Genomic DNA, 17,041 nt, shown 5'->3' on the forward strand with positions numbered 1-17,041 from the left:
CCACAATGTAGATGATTCCTTATTCTCGTGACTACGTTTAATGCCAACACAATCTTGCACAGTTAGGGTAATTTGAGGAAAAAATATTTAGGCTCAAACGATGTAGGCCATCAATTAAGGTACCATTACCAATAACAAAATCCTTAATTATATCAAGGGAAGAAGAATGGAAATTAAGGCTCTCATCATGGTCCAAAAGTCTAAAAAAAATAAAGGTGTGTAAAAGGTCCTTTCTCTACGTTAAACAAATTACGTAGATTGCTCAAACTGTTAGGTCTCTATATCCTCCACCCATGAGCGCTTCTCGTTTCTTAAGAAGATAAACCACTCACTTTCCGTCGATGTCGGATGGCTAACTAATTCTTTTAAGGTGTTGGCAATATGGATTGAAAAACTGGAGTCAATCCGCCACTTGTCATTTTGAACATAAACCATATTAGATTCATAACATATAACCAAAAGATATAATCTCACCTTTTGAGTCACTTTAAGGCAGTCTTCTTTACATGTCCCTTCTTTATGCAACTCGAATATCCTTATCGTCAGTTGGTTAACTGACGGTTTCTATGACTTATTCTCTCTGTAGGAACAATTCTGCCAATCTATTCTTGGTTCTTTCCTCGAATGACAAGATGAGCTGTTTCTAGCTTCTCTTGTCTAAGCCTCCCTTCTAGCTGTACGCAGATGTTCAAAAGTTTCTTGATAGACCATTTGCCCTTATGAATATTACAGTCAATCTTAAATTGACTATATTCGATAATGAGGAAGTTGAGAACACCAAGAATGACTCAAAGATCTCAATCCAAAAGGCCTGCAATTGTGCAACAATTTTGCGCATATGCACTTACACTCATCTGTCTATAGTGTGCTTCAAAGATACGTGTTTGCCCATAAGAGTAGCTGCCAATACCTTATCTGAAGTGACAAATTGTTCTTGACCAACTTCCAAAAACTCCTTGGCATTGGTGGTCTAGGAGAGAGATGTCCTAATGCTTTGAGCAATGCGACTTTGAATAAGAAGTAAGGTCAAGACGTTTGATCTCTCCCACTCTTTATAATGGTCCATCTCTGCTTGCATACTCTCATATGTAGGAGTGGGTAGTTCATCGACTCTGAGAGCAAGATCAAGGTCCATCCAGCCTAAAGTGAGCATAATTCTATCTTTCTACTCAAAAAAATTATCCCTAGTAAAGAAATGGATCCTAGTAGATTCAGAATTCATAAAAGCTGATTGATTTGCTGCAAAATATAAAACAAGGAATCTTGCTTACTACGTGCTAAATTCCAATTAAGCCATGTTACCAGATTGCCAACCCATACGGACATATCTAGTTGTAAACGTATCGTATCACTCTAACCCTCCTTTGGGCAGCACACTCTAGATGTAAGTAATCGTACCGATCAATTAGATCAGAATTTGGACCCTTATCCATACCTTTGGGCCTAGGACATGAGCCTTCATCCAATTTCATTGATGTTACGATTCCAATGAATTCGTAATGCACAAGTGCTTTCCTTTGGGCCAAGTGACTATACATTATAAACTCATTGCAATTTTAGATACAATTAGAGTAAAGCAACTTTAAAGTAGCACTTTATGTGTCCATGGGCACTGTAAATGTACCACTTGTCACAGGTATCCTCATAGCCATAGGATGCATTAGCCCATCCAAGACTAATCGAATACCACTTTATAATTGTATCTATGGGTGTATAACTGGTCTTTAAATCCCTAATTTAAGGGTTAAATTTGATGATAAAATAATAATTTTTTGATCCGTTAAAGAATTTCGAACGAAATTACCAAAATTTCGCCCAAAATTTCAGTAATTTCGATTGAAATTTCGTCCAAAAAATCAGGTGTTCCGTGCGTCAATACCAAATTTTGCCGGAAATTTCGGGATTTCGGCTAAAATTTTGGTTTCGGATAAGTCCGAAATTTTAGCCAAAACTGTGATTTAAAACCATGGTCATGACTCATGATGATGCGAGTGTCACAATGACGCAACAACGCTTAACGCACCTTCTTCAACGTCTGCAACTTCTTCAACCTCTTTTCACTGTAATTTTATAAACTTCAAGTTTCTTGTTAAACTTTAAAAAATCATCAGGAGCTACACTTAAGTCTGATCGGAGTGCCATCAGTTGCGTTGGCAACCTAGGATGACCGGCTATTAAACTATATAAGCAGATCTAAGATTGAACGGTTACATCGCCGGCACAATCCAAACTTCCGGCATGTCCTCAAAGTTCTTTAAAAACATGAATTTTACAGATTTTAATGGCGGGTTCACCTTCTCTACTCCAAAATCCTTGTGTATATACAATAAACTTTAATTACATGATTCAAATCAATTTTGAATCATCCATTCTTGAGAATTTCTTTAAATCAGGTTCCGATTTTAATAAAAGTACGGATGTTTATAAAATTGATTTGAATTGCTTTAATTCGAACGAATCTAATCATTTGTTCAATCGCCACACCCGAAGGGCGGCTCTGATACCAACTGTAAGACTTTATTTAATTCAAAATTAAATGCGGAACTTACCTCCGGCCATGGCTATTAGAATTGAAGATTAAGCTTTGGCGATTCCTTCACACGAACCCACACGAACACGATCTCCGATGCGTACGAACAAGTGAAGAGAGAGAGATCTTCTAATCTGTAGAAGACCTTAGGGCACGATCGATGGAATCACATGCACAATTTTTCTCTCAGATTAGGGACACTCTTTATGATGAAACTTTTGCTATAATGTATGAGCATTGTTCCCACCAAATGGAACCAATATTTATAGATTTCGGATCATAAGAGTTTGTGTCCTTCCACACGTCTAACACTAATGTGTTTTAGGGTTTTTAAACACTTGGGATTTATTCCTAAGACTCCTTTATGAATACAACACCAACGGATAAGAAAACTAACGTTTTATCCTAAGTGGGTCCCACCAATTTGGGCCACAAGCTAAAACGTCAACAACATCAGCCGTTCATTAGACATAGTTGATCTTGACCACCTTATGGGCCCACCTAATTTTCTTACTTGATCACGTCTGTTGTATCAAAAATTGAGTGTGAGTGACAAAAGCTGTTCGATCGTTTCATTCTTCATAGTTGACCTTGATCACTCTGCCCATCATCTTGTGGGCCCTCCTAATCTTCTTACTTGACCATGTCCCTTGTTTAAAACTTCAATGTAGTGATAATCATGGTTTTAAATTTCGACCGAAATCTGAAATTTCGGATTTTGGTCACAACACCAAAACCGAAATCAACAATACCCGTAACAATACCGGATTTCAACCAAAATTTCAAAATTTCGTGTCCTCTATATAGCCGTTGTTTTGTGTGTAACTCCAATTCTACTTGCTCTTAGGGATAACGAGGTGGGCCATCCACAATTGCGACATTTATTCAAGAGAACTTATGTGTTTGTTGAAAGTGGCGAATCCACAAGATTATCAGCAGTTTGTTAGGTTACCGGAGCCTGAGGACGCCACCGGAGAGGATGAGATGCGGTCAATATTTTCAAGCCATAGTCAGGCACGAGAAATGTCGGCGATGGTATCGGCTCTGACACATGTGGTCGCCGGAGAAGGGACCGGGGATTGGGTCTCTCGGCGAGATTTGAGTACAACTATGGCTTCGGTATCTAGGTCTTACTCTGTTTCTTCGCCTTCATCTTATTATTCATCTTCCTCTTGGGGTGGAGGGATGAAGAGGGAGCGAGAAGAAGAAAGCAATCAGTTACAGGAATCGATGTTGAGGTTGTATAGAGGATTTGGTGATTTTCAAACTTATGGTGGAGAATCATTAGCTGAAGCACGTAGGCTTTACCATCTTGTTATACCTGTTGTTATTAAATTTTCTTTATGTTTTTTGCTTTTATTCTAAAAGAAAAGTGTTTTAGACTTGATTTTGATCTTGATCTTATAAGTAATTGCACACTTTACTAGGTGGGTTCTATGTGTGACCCCCCTATGAAATGCTGTATATTGAAAGCTCTCTCCAAAGTAATGTAAATATTTGGTTTTTAACTATTTTCTTTCTTTGGAATTTCCTTTACAGAAGCAAAAGAAGCTCCTATTATTTCAACAACTACTACAGCTACAACTACAACAAATATATCAACTACTATAGAAGAGAGCTCTTCAAATGGAGTGGGAGAAAGGAAAAGAAGATACAGGGGAGTTAGGCAAAGGCCCTGGGGTAAATGGGTTGCAGAAATAAGGGACCCACATAAAGCTGCTCGGGTTTGGTTAGGCACTTTTGATACAGCAGAAGCAGCTGCACGAGCTTATGATGAAGCTGCCCTTAGATTCAGAGGAAATAGAGCGAAGCTAAATTTCCCAGAGGATGTCAAAATCATACCGACCACCCCATTGCTGCCTTCAATTTCTAAGGCTACCATTTTGGAGGTTTCCCCAACACCTCATCCATTTATGCAATCTCAACCTATTCAACAGTTTCAAAGCTCCGGTGTTGGTAGAGACTATGCTCAGTATTCTCAAAATTCTCAGTTCTTACAAAGTTCTATAGATTTTCAGAGACCTCCAAAGAGTCTTTTGGATCAGTTCCTATATTCTACTTGTACTACTGCGGTCTCCTCCTCTTCTTCATCTTCACTTCCTATGTTTTTCACGGACCCGAGTTACCTCAGTCATCCAGAAAACCAGCCGCAAGGAAGGGGGTCAGATTTTCCCGCTCCACCATTCACAGACTCCAGTCATTTTCCTCGTCCTAGTTGAATTGTTTTTTGGTTGGTAAGCTGTGATTGAACCTCCAATCTATTGATGAAAGAACAAAGCCTTTTACCAATAGCTAGAGGCTGAACACCTCCTAGTAGAATGTTACAAGTTTTATTACTAGTTCATAGTTACAAGCTTTCTATTTTAATTTTCTCAATTTATTTGATTTTGATATACTTGTACGGGTAGTAAGTTTGTCCCTACTTGATTCCATAAACTTACAATTTTCTTTCAGTTCTTCTCGTTGATATCTTTAGCATTTTTTGTTTAGAGAACGATTTTACGAGAGACAAGTGATACAAGGTCCCCTGCTCTCATTTTTAAATACAGCCCGACTAAAGTAAGCTATATCCCTCCTGCTTTTGATATATACACCCTGTAAACTCTGAAAGGCGAATTAACTGTTAACTCAATCAATCGCTTGGAAGCATTTCACCCTAGGTACCTAGTTTGGAATACCTAGTATACTGCCCCGGCCCTTAAATATAGAGAGATACACAATGGTTATTGACTGGTTAATGGACTCTTACATATGTAGGCCCACTACACCGGGCCATTATCTTATTGGGCTTTTATTAGAACATAACTAGGATTATACTATATACCCAACATTAACTTGAATGTCAACTATCAGTGCGTAAATACACCCGCCAAAAAAAGCGAAGTGGGGCTCACCTTTAGATGTTCTAGCCCGTTCGTTTGTTGGTTCATGGCAAAGATAGTATGATCCAAAACCTTGTTTTAAACAAGCTGTCCTAAACAGGATGTGTCAATGCAATTAAAAAATAATACACGAAATCATGATAATCTTAAAAATTAAGAAGTGGACAATTCCCTTGTGTCATTTTTCCAAGATAGAAATGGTATTTTTGACTTATTATCAGTTATTTTTCGTCATCTTTCCTAGCTTGGAAATAATCATTTTCAGGAGGGAGAGGATAAGCTCTAGCTGACGCTTGACGAGATGTGTTTAATTTGTTTGTTTTTAAGGTTCCTTGAACCGTACTTACTTCTCAGTGAAGCTTACCCAGAATACGTCACTGTTGACTTGGACTTTACACGTCGACATAAATCTTTATCCGGTTCAAAAGTGGTAACTTATCCACACCACGTCAATTGTGTACGCATGATGAACCCATGGCTCTTTACAAGTCAGCCTAAAACACAACACGGGAAAGCGTGCCACATTACATCTTCCGTTTTGGGTACAAAAACACTAGACCTGGCAAACGCGACTCGTGCCCGCGGGTTGACCAAACCCAGCCGCAAATTTGCGGGCACGGCTCGGGGTTTTAGTGACCCGCCAAAATCGATCCGCGGGTGACCCAACCTGCAAAAACACGGGTCGGGTAGGGTCAACTCATGGGTGCCCGCGGGTTGACCTAAATTATAATATGCTGAAAGTCTGAAAGTAGATCTAAATTCCAATCTTCAACTTTCAGATTCCAATGTTATATATGCTGAAAGTCTGAAAATAGGTTGTGCTTTGGATGATCCAAATTCCAAACCGTGACCCCAATGTTAATAGGTTGTGCTTTGAACTGAAAGTTTGAAACTCTGACCCCAATGTTATATATGCTTTGGATGATCCAAATTTCAAACCGTGCATTTGATGGGCCAGAATGTAAATAAGTTGTGCCTAAAAAATCATTAGCATAGGATGATTCTAACCCTCCAATCTAAAGAGGGACTCACAATATGGAAACTTTTATAGATCGAACGGTTGAGATCATCCTATGGCAATGATTTTTGGGGCAAAATCTATTTACGTTGTGGCCCATCAAATGGACGGTTTGGATCATCCTATGGTATAGGTTGTACCGTCCATCTTGAAAATTAGGGGGTGAATTTATCGCTCGCAAAAAAAACACTATTTTGGAAAAAATTGCGGACACCCGCATTGGGTACGGGTCATTAGTTGCTGACCTGTAGGAATACGGGTCATTTTGTCCTGCAACCCCCGTGGGTCGACCCGACCCGACCCACCCGTTTGCCAGGTCTAAAAAGCACGCCCACTCACCTTTAATGTAGGCCCACCTATTTAGATGATCTAGGCTTGTGAACACGTGTCACGTTACATCCCGCTTTGGGCTGTAAAAGAAAAACTCCCCTCACCGAATGGTTTTAAATTTCGATCGAAATATAAAATTTCAGGTTTCGGTCTGGACCGACCACCCAAACAGCAATACCGGAAACAATATTTTATTTCGTCTGAAATTTCATAATTTCGGTTGAAATTTGGTTTTTTCTGAAATTTCTTTCGAAATTCTGAAATTTCACCCAAAAACCTGTTTTTTTAATTAATTTAGTATGTTACCAAAATTTCGACCCAAATTAATTTCGACTGAAATTTGGTATTGAATAAAATAATTTGGACGATGATATTTTCACTCCCTCTGCATTACGCGCATGCTCCCCTTATAACGTGATTTGACGTCAAAAAGTGTTAAAGTTGCCCACTTTTCACGTCAAATCACGCTATAAGGGGAGCGTGCACGTAATGCAGGGGGATTGAAAATATCATTTTCCAATAGTTTTTGTATTGTTACGTCGGATTTCTGCCGAACCAAAATTTTGGTTTCGATGAAGCCCGAAAGCGGTACCGAAACCGCAATTTAAAACCATGCTCACCATTACATGATCTAGGCCATTCATTTATTCGTTCGGCCCTAAATAGTGTATGATCCTAGGTTTTAGCTTTCATTTTTTGAAACTTCTGAGCCATTTATTTTACTCCACGAAATATATATGAGGGTTAGGATCATCTTTCAACGCAGGGGCAGAGGCACATATAGCATAAGGGGGCCCATGCCCCCCGCCCCAATAATTGCAAAGTCTCTCTTATTGTAAATGGATGTACATGCATCCATAGCTAGTTTAGTGGCCATGGCCCCCAATGACCAATGCGGGCAAGTATAAGTTAGTCCGGCCCCTGCAAGCGTAAATTCCTGGCTCCGCCCCAGTTTCAACGGAGATTCCTTTGGCACGACCAATATCTCAGAGGGACTCACAAATCAACGGATTACATCATCTATATAGTGGCCTGCACTATTTTTTGGTGATGTGGACCCGCGATCTCGAGGCTGAACCGAAGGGGCGTCTCGATCTCCACATGATGGAGAGCTCTCCCAAGGCTCTCTCAAAATGGTGCCCTCACAGCATGAGTTGTGATATATGCAATACCTCTTGATTCGGAGACTAGCCTGGAATAAAGACGTACCTAAAATATGAAAGAGTCGTCATTCATGGAATATGGCCATAAAACCAAAAATCTACTCTTTGCAATGGATAAATTCAGAGATAATTGGGTCCGTGCCTGATAACGAACGAGGAAGGTGTTAGGCGCTACATTTGTCTGAGCGCACTCGGTCTCTTATGCCATTTATTATTAACTTTCAAAGAATTTTGAGCGAAAATCATATGAAATGGGAACAAACATCCCCGAGAAGACGTCTACCTAAGCATGCGTGATCCAGGGATGTGCAAAAGAAAAGAAAACATCCAAGTCCTAATGAGAGTTGATATCAGTGTCATCTGACATTGGATTAAATATTAGAATCTGCCGTCTCTCAAAGAGGCGTAGAAAACTAGTGCTTATCCAATATCGGATAACTCTGCTACCTATCTCCACACATCACATCTAGTCCTAACTCATCACATCTAAGAAAGCAGTAAACATACACATGTGCATCTACATCTAAGCAGGTATTAGTAATGATAAGGAGCATATATGATAAGCTAAAATAGCAGGAAAGCAGTAAAAGAGCTACAACTAAGCATGATAATTAAGAGATAAGCTAGTAAATAACGCTACAGCTAGGCATGTGAGTAAACAAGTAAAGTAATAAAGAAATGAAAATGCTACAGCTAAGCATGTAAATAAATAATAATAAAATAATTTAACACTACAGCTAAGTGTGTAAACAGGTGAGACTGTGTAAAATATATATCTAAGGAATAAGCAATCAAGATAGATAAGAAAACACACTATCATGTATCTATGCATTAAACAGTGACAAATATTATGACAAATTCCTAAAACTCTAAACAAATAAAAAAAAGTGCAACATTATCCCTTGAACTTGGATGATCATCCATCCAAGCTGCCTATGTATCTAAGCCTCTTTTTGGAATCAAGGTTTACGTAGTTCTGTGGCCTATTCTAAACTACGATGCATAGTTGTGCCTAGACCACTAAACTAGACTTGACCATCCAAAAAGACTTGACTTGACTGATGATTAAAGCTTGTTGAATGCGATTAGTTAAGTTGAAGTTGATTGTGCATTTTAGGACTCCCTATATGTCCTAACTAAATGCAAGTTATCCTTAAACTAATGCAGGTAGTCCCTACATCCTATATGCAATTAGGTTGTATCATTGGAAAACAATGTGCTAACTAAGTTAATCCTAGTCTAGCCATCAGCTGACTATGCGCCAAACTGTACAGTCAAACTGACCGCACAAGGGCTCCTAACGCTAGGACTCTACTAATTCTAGGACATACTCCTAACTCTAAAACTCTAAACATCTAGAACAGACTCCTAACTCTAGAGGAAGGTCTTTTTGAAAACAAGGCTTGTTGCAAAGATTTTTATTTTTAAAGGTTTTTGAAAGGTTTGAAAAGTTTTATTTGAAAGGTTTGACTAGACTTGGAATAAAGATCCCAAGCTGTGTACGTACCTCGTGGAAGAGGATCAAGCCAACGTAGTTCAGAAACAGACTTTTCGAAAAATGCTTTTGTTATTTTTGCTTAAAACAAAGAGTTTTTAACTCAAAAGGACAGACTCCTAGACTAATTAAGGTAGGACAGAATCCTATGACTCTATGAAGGTAGGACAGTCTCCGATGACTCTACGATGGTAGGACAGGCTCCTGTGACACCAAGTAGATGAGACGGAATCATATAACTCTATGAAGGTAGGAAGGAATCCTATAACACTATAATGTTGGACAAACTCCTAAACTATATGATGGTAGGACGGACTCCTAAACTCTATGATGGTAGGGTAGAATCCTAAACTCTGTGAAGGTCCTTAAAGAGGAAGAAATCCCTTAACCTATGAAAACTCTAAGGCATGAAAGAAAGGGATTGGCTCAAGAAGCATTCCGTCATAGCCGGAACCCCAACAGAAATCCAAAACCAATGGAAAGCTAGAGAACAAAGGAAACCCCGAACCCTATAGAGATCCCGAGAAGGGAAAGAAGGAAAAGGTTTTACAGAAATTTGATAACTGAAGATAAAAAAGAACTCTGGATTTTCCCTTGAGAAGCACAAAATCCAACCACCAAGACGAGGAGATTTTCATGTTTAACAAAGATATCCATACCTTAACTTGTAGGACAAAGGAGATAAACAACCATAAAACTAGAGGTTAAAATCATACCAGTTATGAAAGATAATCTTCAGGTCATATACTCGGGTACATAGAGATAGATGGCCATAACCATCTTTGTAAAACCCCCCTACTAATGTTAAACTGAAAGATATATCATCAGCATCATCTTACCAATGCACAAATGGTTCGAACTCTTACACTCCAGGAAGAAATAATCTCGAATCACATGCTCTACACAACTATAAAAGAAATTTCAGTCACTTTGTAGAAGGTTAAAACACCTTGAGCTTACACATGTTACGTGGGGATATTCAATAGATTATAGACCCAAACATACATGTAGACACCTCGTTTTGACCGGATCCTAATTCGCCTTGTTTGAGCACAACCCCATCAAATCATTGAATCGGAACCCCATATTCTACCTTAGAGCAGGTTAGGGTCCCACCGAGTTCCCTGCAAAATTTCGTTGAAATCCGAGTACTTTTGCCTAGTTAGCTAACCAAGACAGTGTGCACAGTGCAAAGGCAGAAGGGGAGTGGATTGTCCATTCAGGAAGGTGCCCATATCAATCCAGAAAAGAAGAGAAAATGTGCCCTGCTTTCTACTTGGACCACCTCTTGTAGAGTTGAAAAGAGCACTCATAATACACTAGAAGGGGTTGTTAAGAGTAAGAGAAGGAGTGCTAATATATCATTATTTTGTATGGTCATTTTTACCCTAGTTCACCCCGTTGTACAAAAAGAGTAGTGTTGAACATACTTAAAGGGCTGTCCATGGAGAGAAAATGGGGTCGAAGTTATCGCTTCCCTCGGGTTTTGCCAGTGATCGAGCCACTCCCTGAAGTGTAAAAAGAGCAGTCATAAGTACACCATAGGGGGGTGTCCATGGAATGAGAGGGGCAAAAATATTTGTTTCTCTTTAAAAGAGAATCGATCAAGGCAGTAAAAGGGGGATTTCATTTTCGTGTGAATTTTTTTTAGAGAAAGGGAGGCCTAAAAGAAAAAACCCAAACCCTAGATTTTGCCTATCCATATTCTTCTTCTTCTCCCCAACAGGGTTTCTCATTTTTGCAGCCACCGAGAGGGTGAGAGAGGGGAGACTTGCAGAGAGAAAAGGGAAGGAGCCACGGCCACCGTCACTATCCCCACCACCATCATCTTCTCCTCTACTCCATCTCAACCTCCATTGAAACCCATCTCACACCTCCACCACCATCTCCAACCCATCCCCTGTTTTATCCAAAACCCATTTCCATTGTCCTCTTCTTCTTCAGAACCCAATAAAACTCATACCACCGGATTCCGGCCATAACCCACCGGAATCCAGTAATCCCATTAAATCTGATCCTACCTCCATCTCCTATTCTGTCAACCCCACTCCCATAACCCAAATCCAACAGACCCTCATCAAATCCAAACCCATTTCCTTCATTGCAGCCATTAAACCCTACTCCAGCAGCAACCCTCTCCCATTTAAACCCTCTCGTCACCATCAAAACCCTATTCTCCCTCCATGGTCGCATCCCCCTAGCAGCCACCACCAACTACCTCCTCTATTTTACCCCTTTCCCACTTCGTAGCCACCGTCAAGCTCCACCAATTCCTACCTTCAGATCTGTAAGGAATAGATGTTATGTTCTTTTAGGGTTTGTGGAGCTTGTGAAGGAGAATATTAGAGAAGAAGAAGAGAGTTCTAATTTTGGGAGTTTCAAGGGAAGGTTCATAAGGGAATTGTAGAGAGAGTAGCTGATAGGGAGAAGTTAAAAAAAAAAAAGAATCATCGGGTCGGACATTCCTTACATATCTCGATAATCTCTCCTAATCAAGGTAATCCTATATTACTTGTTTTCACAGTAACTTGGTGTTGATCTTACTGTCTTAATAACGGCATGCAATCTACTTGTTTTTATTATCAATACAGCAATGTTAGTATTGATACCAAATATGTTTGTCTTATTTTCATCTTGATTAGCACCATCCAGCTTTTATAGTGCCTTCAAATCAGGTTATACTACTCTCTTTTGATATCTTCATAACTTGATAAATGGCAATAAATCTGTTGGTAATCTGCTGTCTTATCGTTGGTACCTCCCAAAATCGATGAGAGCATGAGAATATGAATGGTGAATCAGCTTGGCTATTAGGGAAGAGGCCTTTTTTTTATATATGTAGTGTTTTCTTTTGATTATGAAGTATTCACATGATTAGGTATGGGCATGTCTTGTTGTGGCTTAAGAAAATATCCTGGTGAAAGCAACTAAATTTTACTTGGAGATTACTTTGTCATTATCAGTTCAACATGGTGCAGGTTTTGTCAAATTTATTTTGTGTTGGTCACTGAATTAGCTCAAATTTTAAAAGTTTACACCGGTCTATCTTTGGCACAATTCTGTGGACAGTTTATGCTTTATGTTTTACATAAAGTTCTGTCCATACTTCAGCTCACTGTTTTAGCACAAAATACAGTTCATGATATACTCCCTGTTTCAGCACAGTACTAGTCCATGTGGTTGCCCCCTATTTTGGCACAATTCTGTGGACAGTTTATGCTCCATGTTTTGCATAAAGTTATGTCCATAGGTCAGCTCACTGTTTTAGCATAATATGTTCATGATTTGCCCTCTGTTTAGCACAAAATACGGTCCATGTTGTTGCCCCCTGTTTTAGCACGGATACTAGTCCCGTTGCTACCCCTGTTTCAACATAATACTAGTCCATGTTGCTGCCCATGTTTTGGCACAATACTAGTCCATGTTGCTGTCATGTTTTGAATTTGCTCCTTTTCGACCTCAAATGCTTAAAAATTCAAAAAACGAACATATTAATTTTGTAGATCTCGTCGAGTCGGTCAGTTCGACATATGGCGGCCCAAATTTGGCCAAAAGATGAGAGTTATGCCCGTTTAAACTTTTAGGTTACTTCTGGCCGGAATTGTTCAAAACTGTCAACTGGAAAATTGTTCGTTATAATATTTTCCAAAACTGTCTTGTTCAGCAAATATTTCCATAAATGCTTTTTAATATGTCAAAAACTACTTACAAGCCTCAGTTTTTCTAAAAAAACTGTCATTTCTGCAATAGCAGTTTGTCGGCCATTTTTAGGCTATTTCAGGTCTGTTTCGTCCGAAGCCGTAGAAGGAAAAAATCTTCTTCACAAGATTTTCTAATACTTTATCCTTGAGTGAATTTTTCCAGAAACGATGTTTTTAGTGTCAAAACTGAGCCCAAACTTTCATTTAAAACACTATTATGTCTTTTAATGGCGATGGATCGGAAGAGGCCATTTTTCGGCCACTTCTGGCCAGATCCAAACGAAATGGTCAACTAAGAGAATGTCTCTTATGCTGAGATCTACAATTTTGGATCAGAGAGTTTTTTATGGTTTTGATGTTTGAGGGGTCCAAAAGTCAGTGCAAAGTTGCATTTTTGACACTATATGTCATAACTGTGCCATTTCTTAAAAATCACCGATAACTTGAGTTCTATTCAATTTTAATGATTGTTTTGGATGTTTTGAGCTTGGTAGCAAGTTTTAAATCATATATTGAATCATTTTCATGAATTGTTTGGCATTTGTTTTACCCTCTTTGGTGAAAATTACATGTTGGGTGGAAATTTCATCTTTTTTTTTTAGATTGTTTTGAGCCTATATTGATTCTAATGCTTGTATTGGGATATGATGAGCATGCTAGCAACTGACAAATCATATATTGATCAATTTTCATGATTTACTTTATACTTTAGAGCCTTATTTGCGAAAATTGCATGTTGTGTAGACTGCTTTCAATGTTTTTTTTTTTAATGCTAAATGAGTGGAACCCGTGCTACATGTCAACCTAGACCTCTAAACTTCTAGGATCACTTCCAAATCATGTCTAGACCTTCCAAGTTCCATGAGTCATCTTTTAGGAGACATGCTTGGTGTTATTAAGGTGTTTCTCCCTTGGAGACAAGCCTTGTTGTTTAGAGCCTACCCTCAGGGAGGTTACCTTGTTTTTGATAGATACTGTACCCATAGGAGGCATGCCTTGCCTCATTTATAGAGTCCCTCTCTAAGTTGTACACCAACTTGTACCCCCTACTAGTTGGAGACCAACTTGGTCTGTTAGTTGCCTAATCCCTTACTTTATCATTGCAAGGGCGATGATAGGGATAATTGGAGCCCACCTTTGTGTCTAGGAGGCATGCCTTGCCTCATTTATAGAGCCCCTATTTGGAGACAAGCATTGTCTCATTTAAAGTGTTTCCCCTTTAGGAGGCTTAGCCAGCCTCTTGTTAGAGTCCCCCTTCTTCTAGAGCGAGTCTTTGACTTATTTACTCATATCTTTTTGGTAGTGTCATTAGAGAGTCTCTGACTCATTTGTACTCCTTCTCTAGTGTTATTAGTTAGGAGTTTTTTTCATCAGAGACTAACTCAGTCTTATTGGAGCTTACCTGCTCGGGATCTTAGATCATTTTCTTTGTTCTTGGGGTACTTGTCTACCTGTTTGTGGATTGTTACATCTTGTTTTGGGTTACTAGTTTGTTGGTTTGGGGTTTCCCCTTTACCCTAAGGGTTTTACCCTAGGGTGTTGCTTTGTGTATTCCCTTTGGCCTTTGACCAAGAGGGTGAAGGTATTTGAAATTTTAAAATCCATAAACATTTGAAATCTTAAAATCGCAAGAATATTGAAATCCTTTAAAAATCCAAAAAAACAATTGAATATTTCAAAATTCAAAAACATCGAAAATGTAAAAGTCAAAAATATTTGAAAAGCATTAAAAACCTTAAGTCATTTGCAGTGTTAAGTTTTAGTTTGGAGAGTTCGAGTTTGAACTACGTTGGCTTGATCCTCTTCCACGAGGTACGTAGTGCAGCTTCAGATCTTTATCCTAAGTCCAACCAAACTTTGTAAATAGACTTTATAAATCTTTCAAAAATCATTCAAACAACTTTAAAACCTTATTTTCAAAAAGATCTTCCTCTAGAGTTAGGAGTTTGTCTTAGATATAGATTTTTAGAGTTGGGAGTCTGTCCTTGATGTGTTGTTTGATTGTTGTGTGTTTGGTTTGTGTTTGTGTTAGAGTTAGGAGTTTGTTACGCCTCCGTCCGGTTAGTTGGCGATCTACATCGCCGAGTGATGACTAGAATAGGATGCGCTAGTCCACCTTTTGTTTTCCTTAGGGAACACAGCCTAGTTACACATAGGTTGTAGGAACTACCTGCATTAGCTTAGGGTTACCTTACATTTAGTTAGGGCATATAGAGAGTCCTAAAATCCACCATTCACTGAAATCTAAATGATCGCTCAAGAAGCTTTAAGAACTAGTTCGGTCTTTTAGGTCAAGTATAGGATAGAGGTCTAGGTGTCTTAGGCATCCTAGCTTAGAATAGGAGCGAAGAACTACGTTGCTCTGATTCTCGTGGAGGCGGGGATACGTAGGCATCTTTGGATGAACATCAGACCGTCCAAGGACTCGGGCTAAATCGTTTAGAGCTTACGATTTATTGTGTTGTCATGTTGTGTATTTTGGTGTGTTCTTTTACTTTCATGCGCATACCTTATACCTTTAGCTATAGCATGCATGCGTTTGTCCACCAGAACTTAGACACCATTTAGGCATGTCACTTATAACCTAGCTGTGCTTAGGTGACACATCTTTTATTTTGTCTTGTATGTGCTTATTATTTCATCCCCGAGTCATGTATGATTAGGTAGACGTCTTCTCTGGGATATTTCGTTCCCATTTCATATGATTTTCGCCCGAAACTCTTCGAGGATAATAATAAATGGCATAAGAGACCAAGTGCTTGCACTCGGATGAATTGGGGGTGCTCTTCGGACCTTCTCCATTCGTAATCAGGCACGGACCTTTTGTATCTCTGGTTATCTGTTGCAGACAAAGCATTTGTTTTGGTTCTATGGCGTATCCATGGATGGCGACTCTGAGTTATTTTTAGGTATATCTTAGTTTCGAGCCTTGGCTCCGGATCAAGATGTATCTCATTCGTTATGTACCGCCACTCATGTTATGCTGTGAGAGTGGCACTTATTTTAAGAGTTCCTTGGTAGAGCTCTCCTTCACATGTGGAGATCTTTGAGGATTGCAGAGGACTCGTCCCTCGTCGCAGTCGTCCTCACGGATCGGGGTCCACAATACATAATCAGGAACTCTCAATTAGTTTGTATACACTCCAAATCTCATAAGAAAAAAAATTCAATGCTATCATCAGAATCTGAGTGACAATGATATCAAAACCAATATATGACGAACAAATTCAGTATGGCTCCTATTCATGGTAAAAAAAAATTGTTCTATAGAAGGAAGACGAGTTGAAGTTCAAACACACAATTTAAACGAACGATATGATTCAGACACAAATATAAGCACAAGCTCCACTTATCACAAGCCTGACAAACTAAACGAAATAGCAGAATAATGCTGATATTTTCAATCAACGTATGGATAGTGATCAGAGGCATTGAAAGAGAGTAATAAATGTATTAAACCCACAAAGTTATGAAGCATTATCAAACCAATTTATCATCACAATATTGCCATCATAACTCAGTTGTCTAGTTCTGGACTTAAATCTTAATGCATTTGGATCCATAGCCTAGAAATCAAATGAGAACAAATTTGTTGGGCCATTTCATCTGTGACATTCAAGTATAATCGGATTCCCTTCTACATAGAGTATTAGAAAAGTCAAAGCCAAAATCAAGGTTTAAAGATTAACTATGACAGTATCGTTCGAGGATCAAAACCACCGGCAAGAAAATCGAATGAAAAATAGATTCATAGGCCAAACAGCATACATTCCACGGAGAGATTATAATAAGAACATCAACACAAGCATTAAACCAGAATAAGGAATAGAAATGATACCCGGGTATGTAGCACTGATTTGACCTCCTATGTTGGGGTGAACACATACGGAGTGTGACGAAAATGATAATGACCGGAGTTGTA

General features: G+C 39.0%; 1 protein-coding gene across 2 annotated transcripts; it reads left to right on the forward strand.

The window, feature by feature from the left end:
- Positions 1-3,245: 3,245 nt before the first annotated feature.
- On the forward strand, positions 3,246-4,983 carry LOC143882457 (uncharacterized). 2 transcript variants are annotated; one of them, XM_077385946.1, is made up of 2 exons: positions 3,246-3,785; positions 4,070-4,983. In XM_077385946.1, exons 1-2 carry the CDS (start codon positions 3,428-3,430, stop codon positions 4,747-4,749), a joined length of 1,038 nt encoding a protein of 345 aa, XP_077242061.1. In that variant the 5' UTR covers positions 3,246-3,427; the 3' UTR covers positions 4,750-4,983. The 2 variants fall into 2 exon arrangements, with proteins under 2 accessions (XP_077242061.1, XP_077242059.1); XM_077385944.1 differs by having other exon boundaries at positions 3,255-3,827.
- Positions 4,984-17,041: the final 12,058 nt, after the last annotated feature.

This window comes from Tasmannia lanceolata, unplaced genomic scaffold, assembly GCF_043159265.1.
Source record: "Tasmannia lanceolata isolate RefF3 unplaced genomic scaffold, GAP_Taslan_0.1 ptg000002l, whole genome shotgun sequence".
Classification (NCBI taxonomy): domain Eukaryota; kingdom Viridiplantae; phylum Streptophyta; class Magnoliopsida; order Canellales; family Winteraceae; genus Tasmannia; species Tasmannia lanceolata.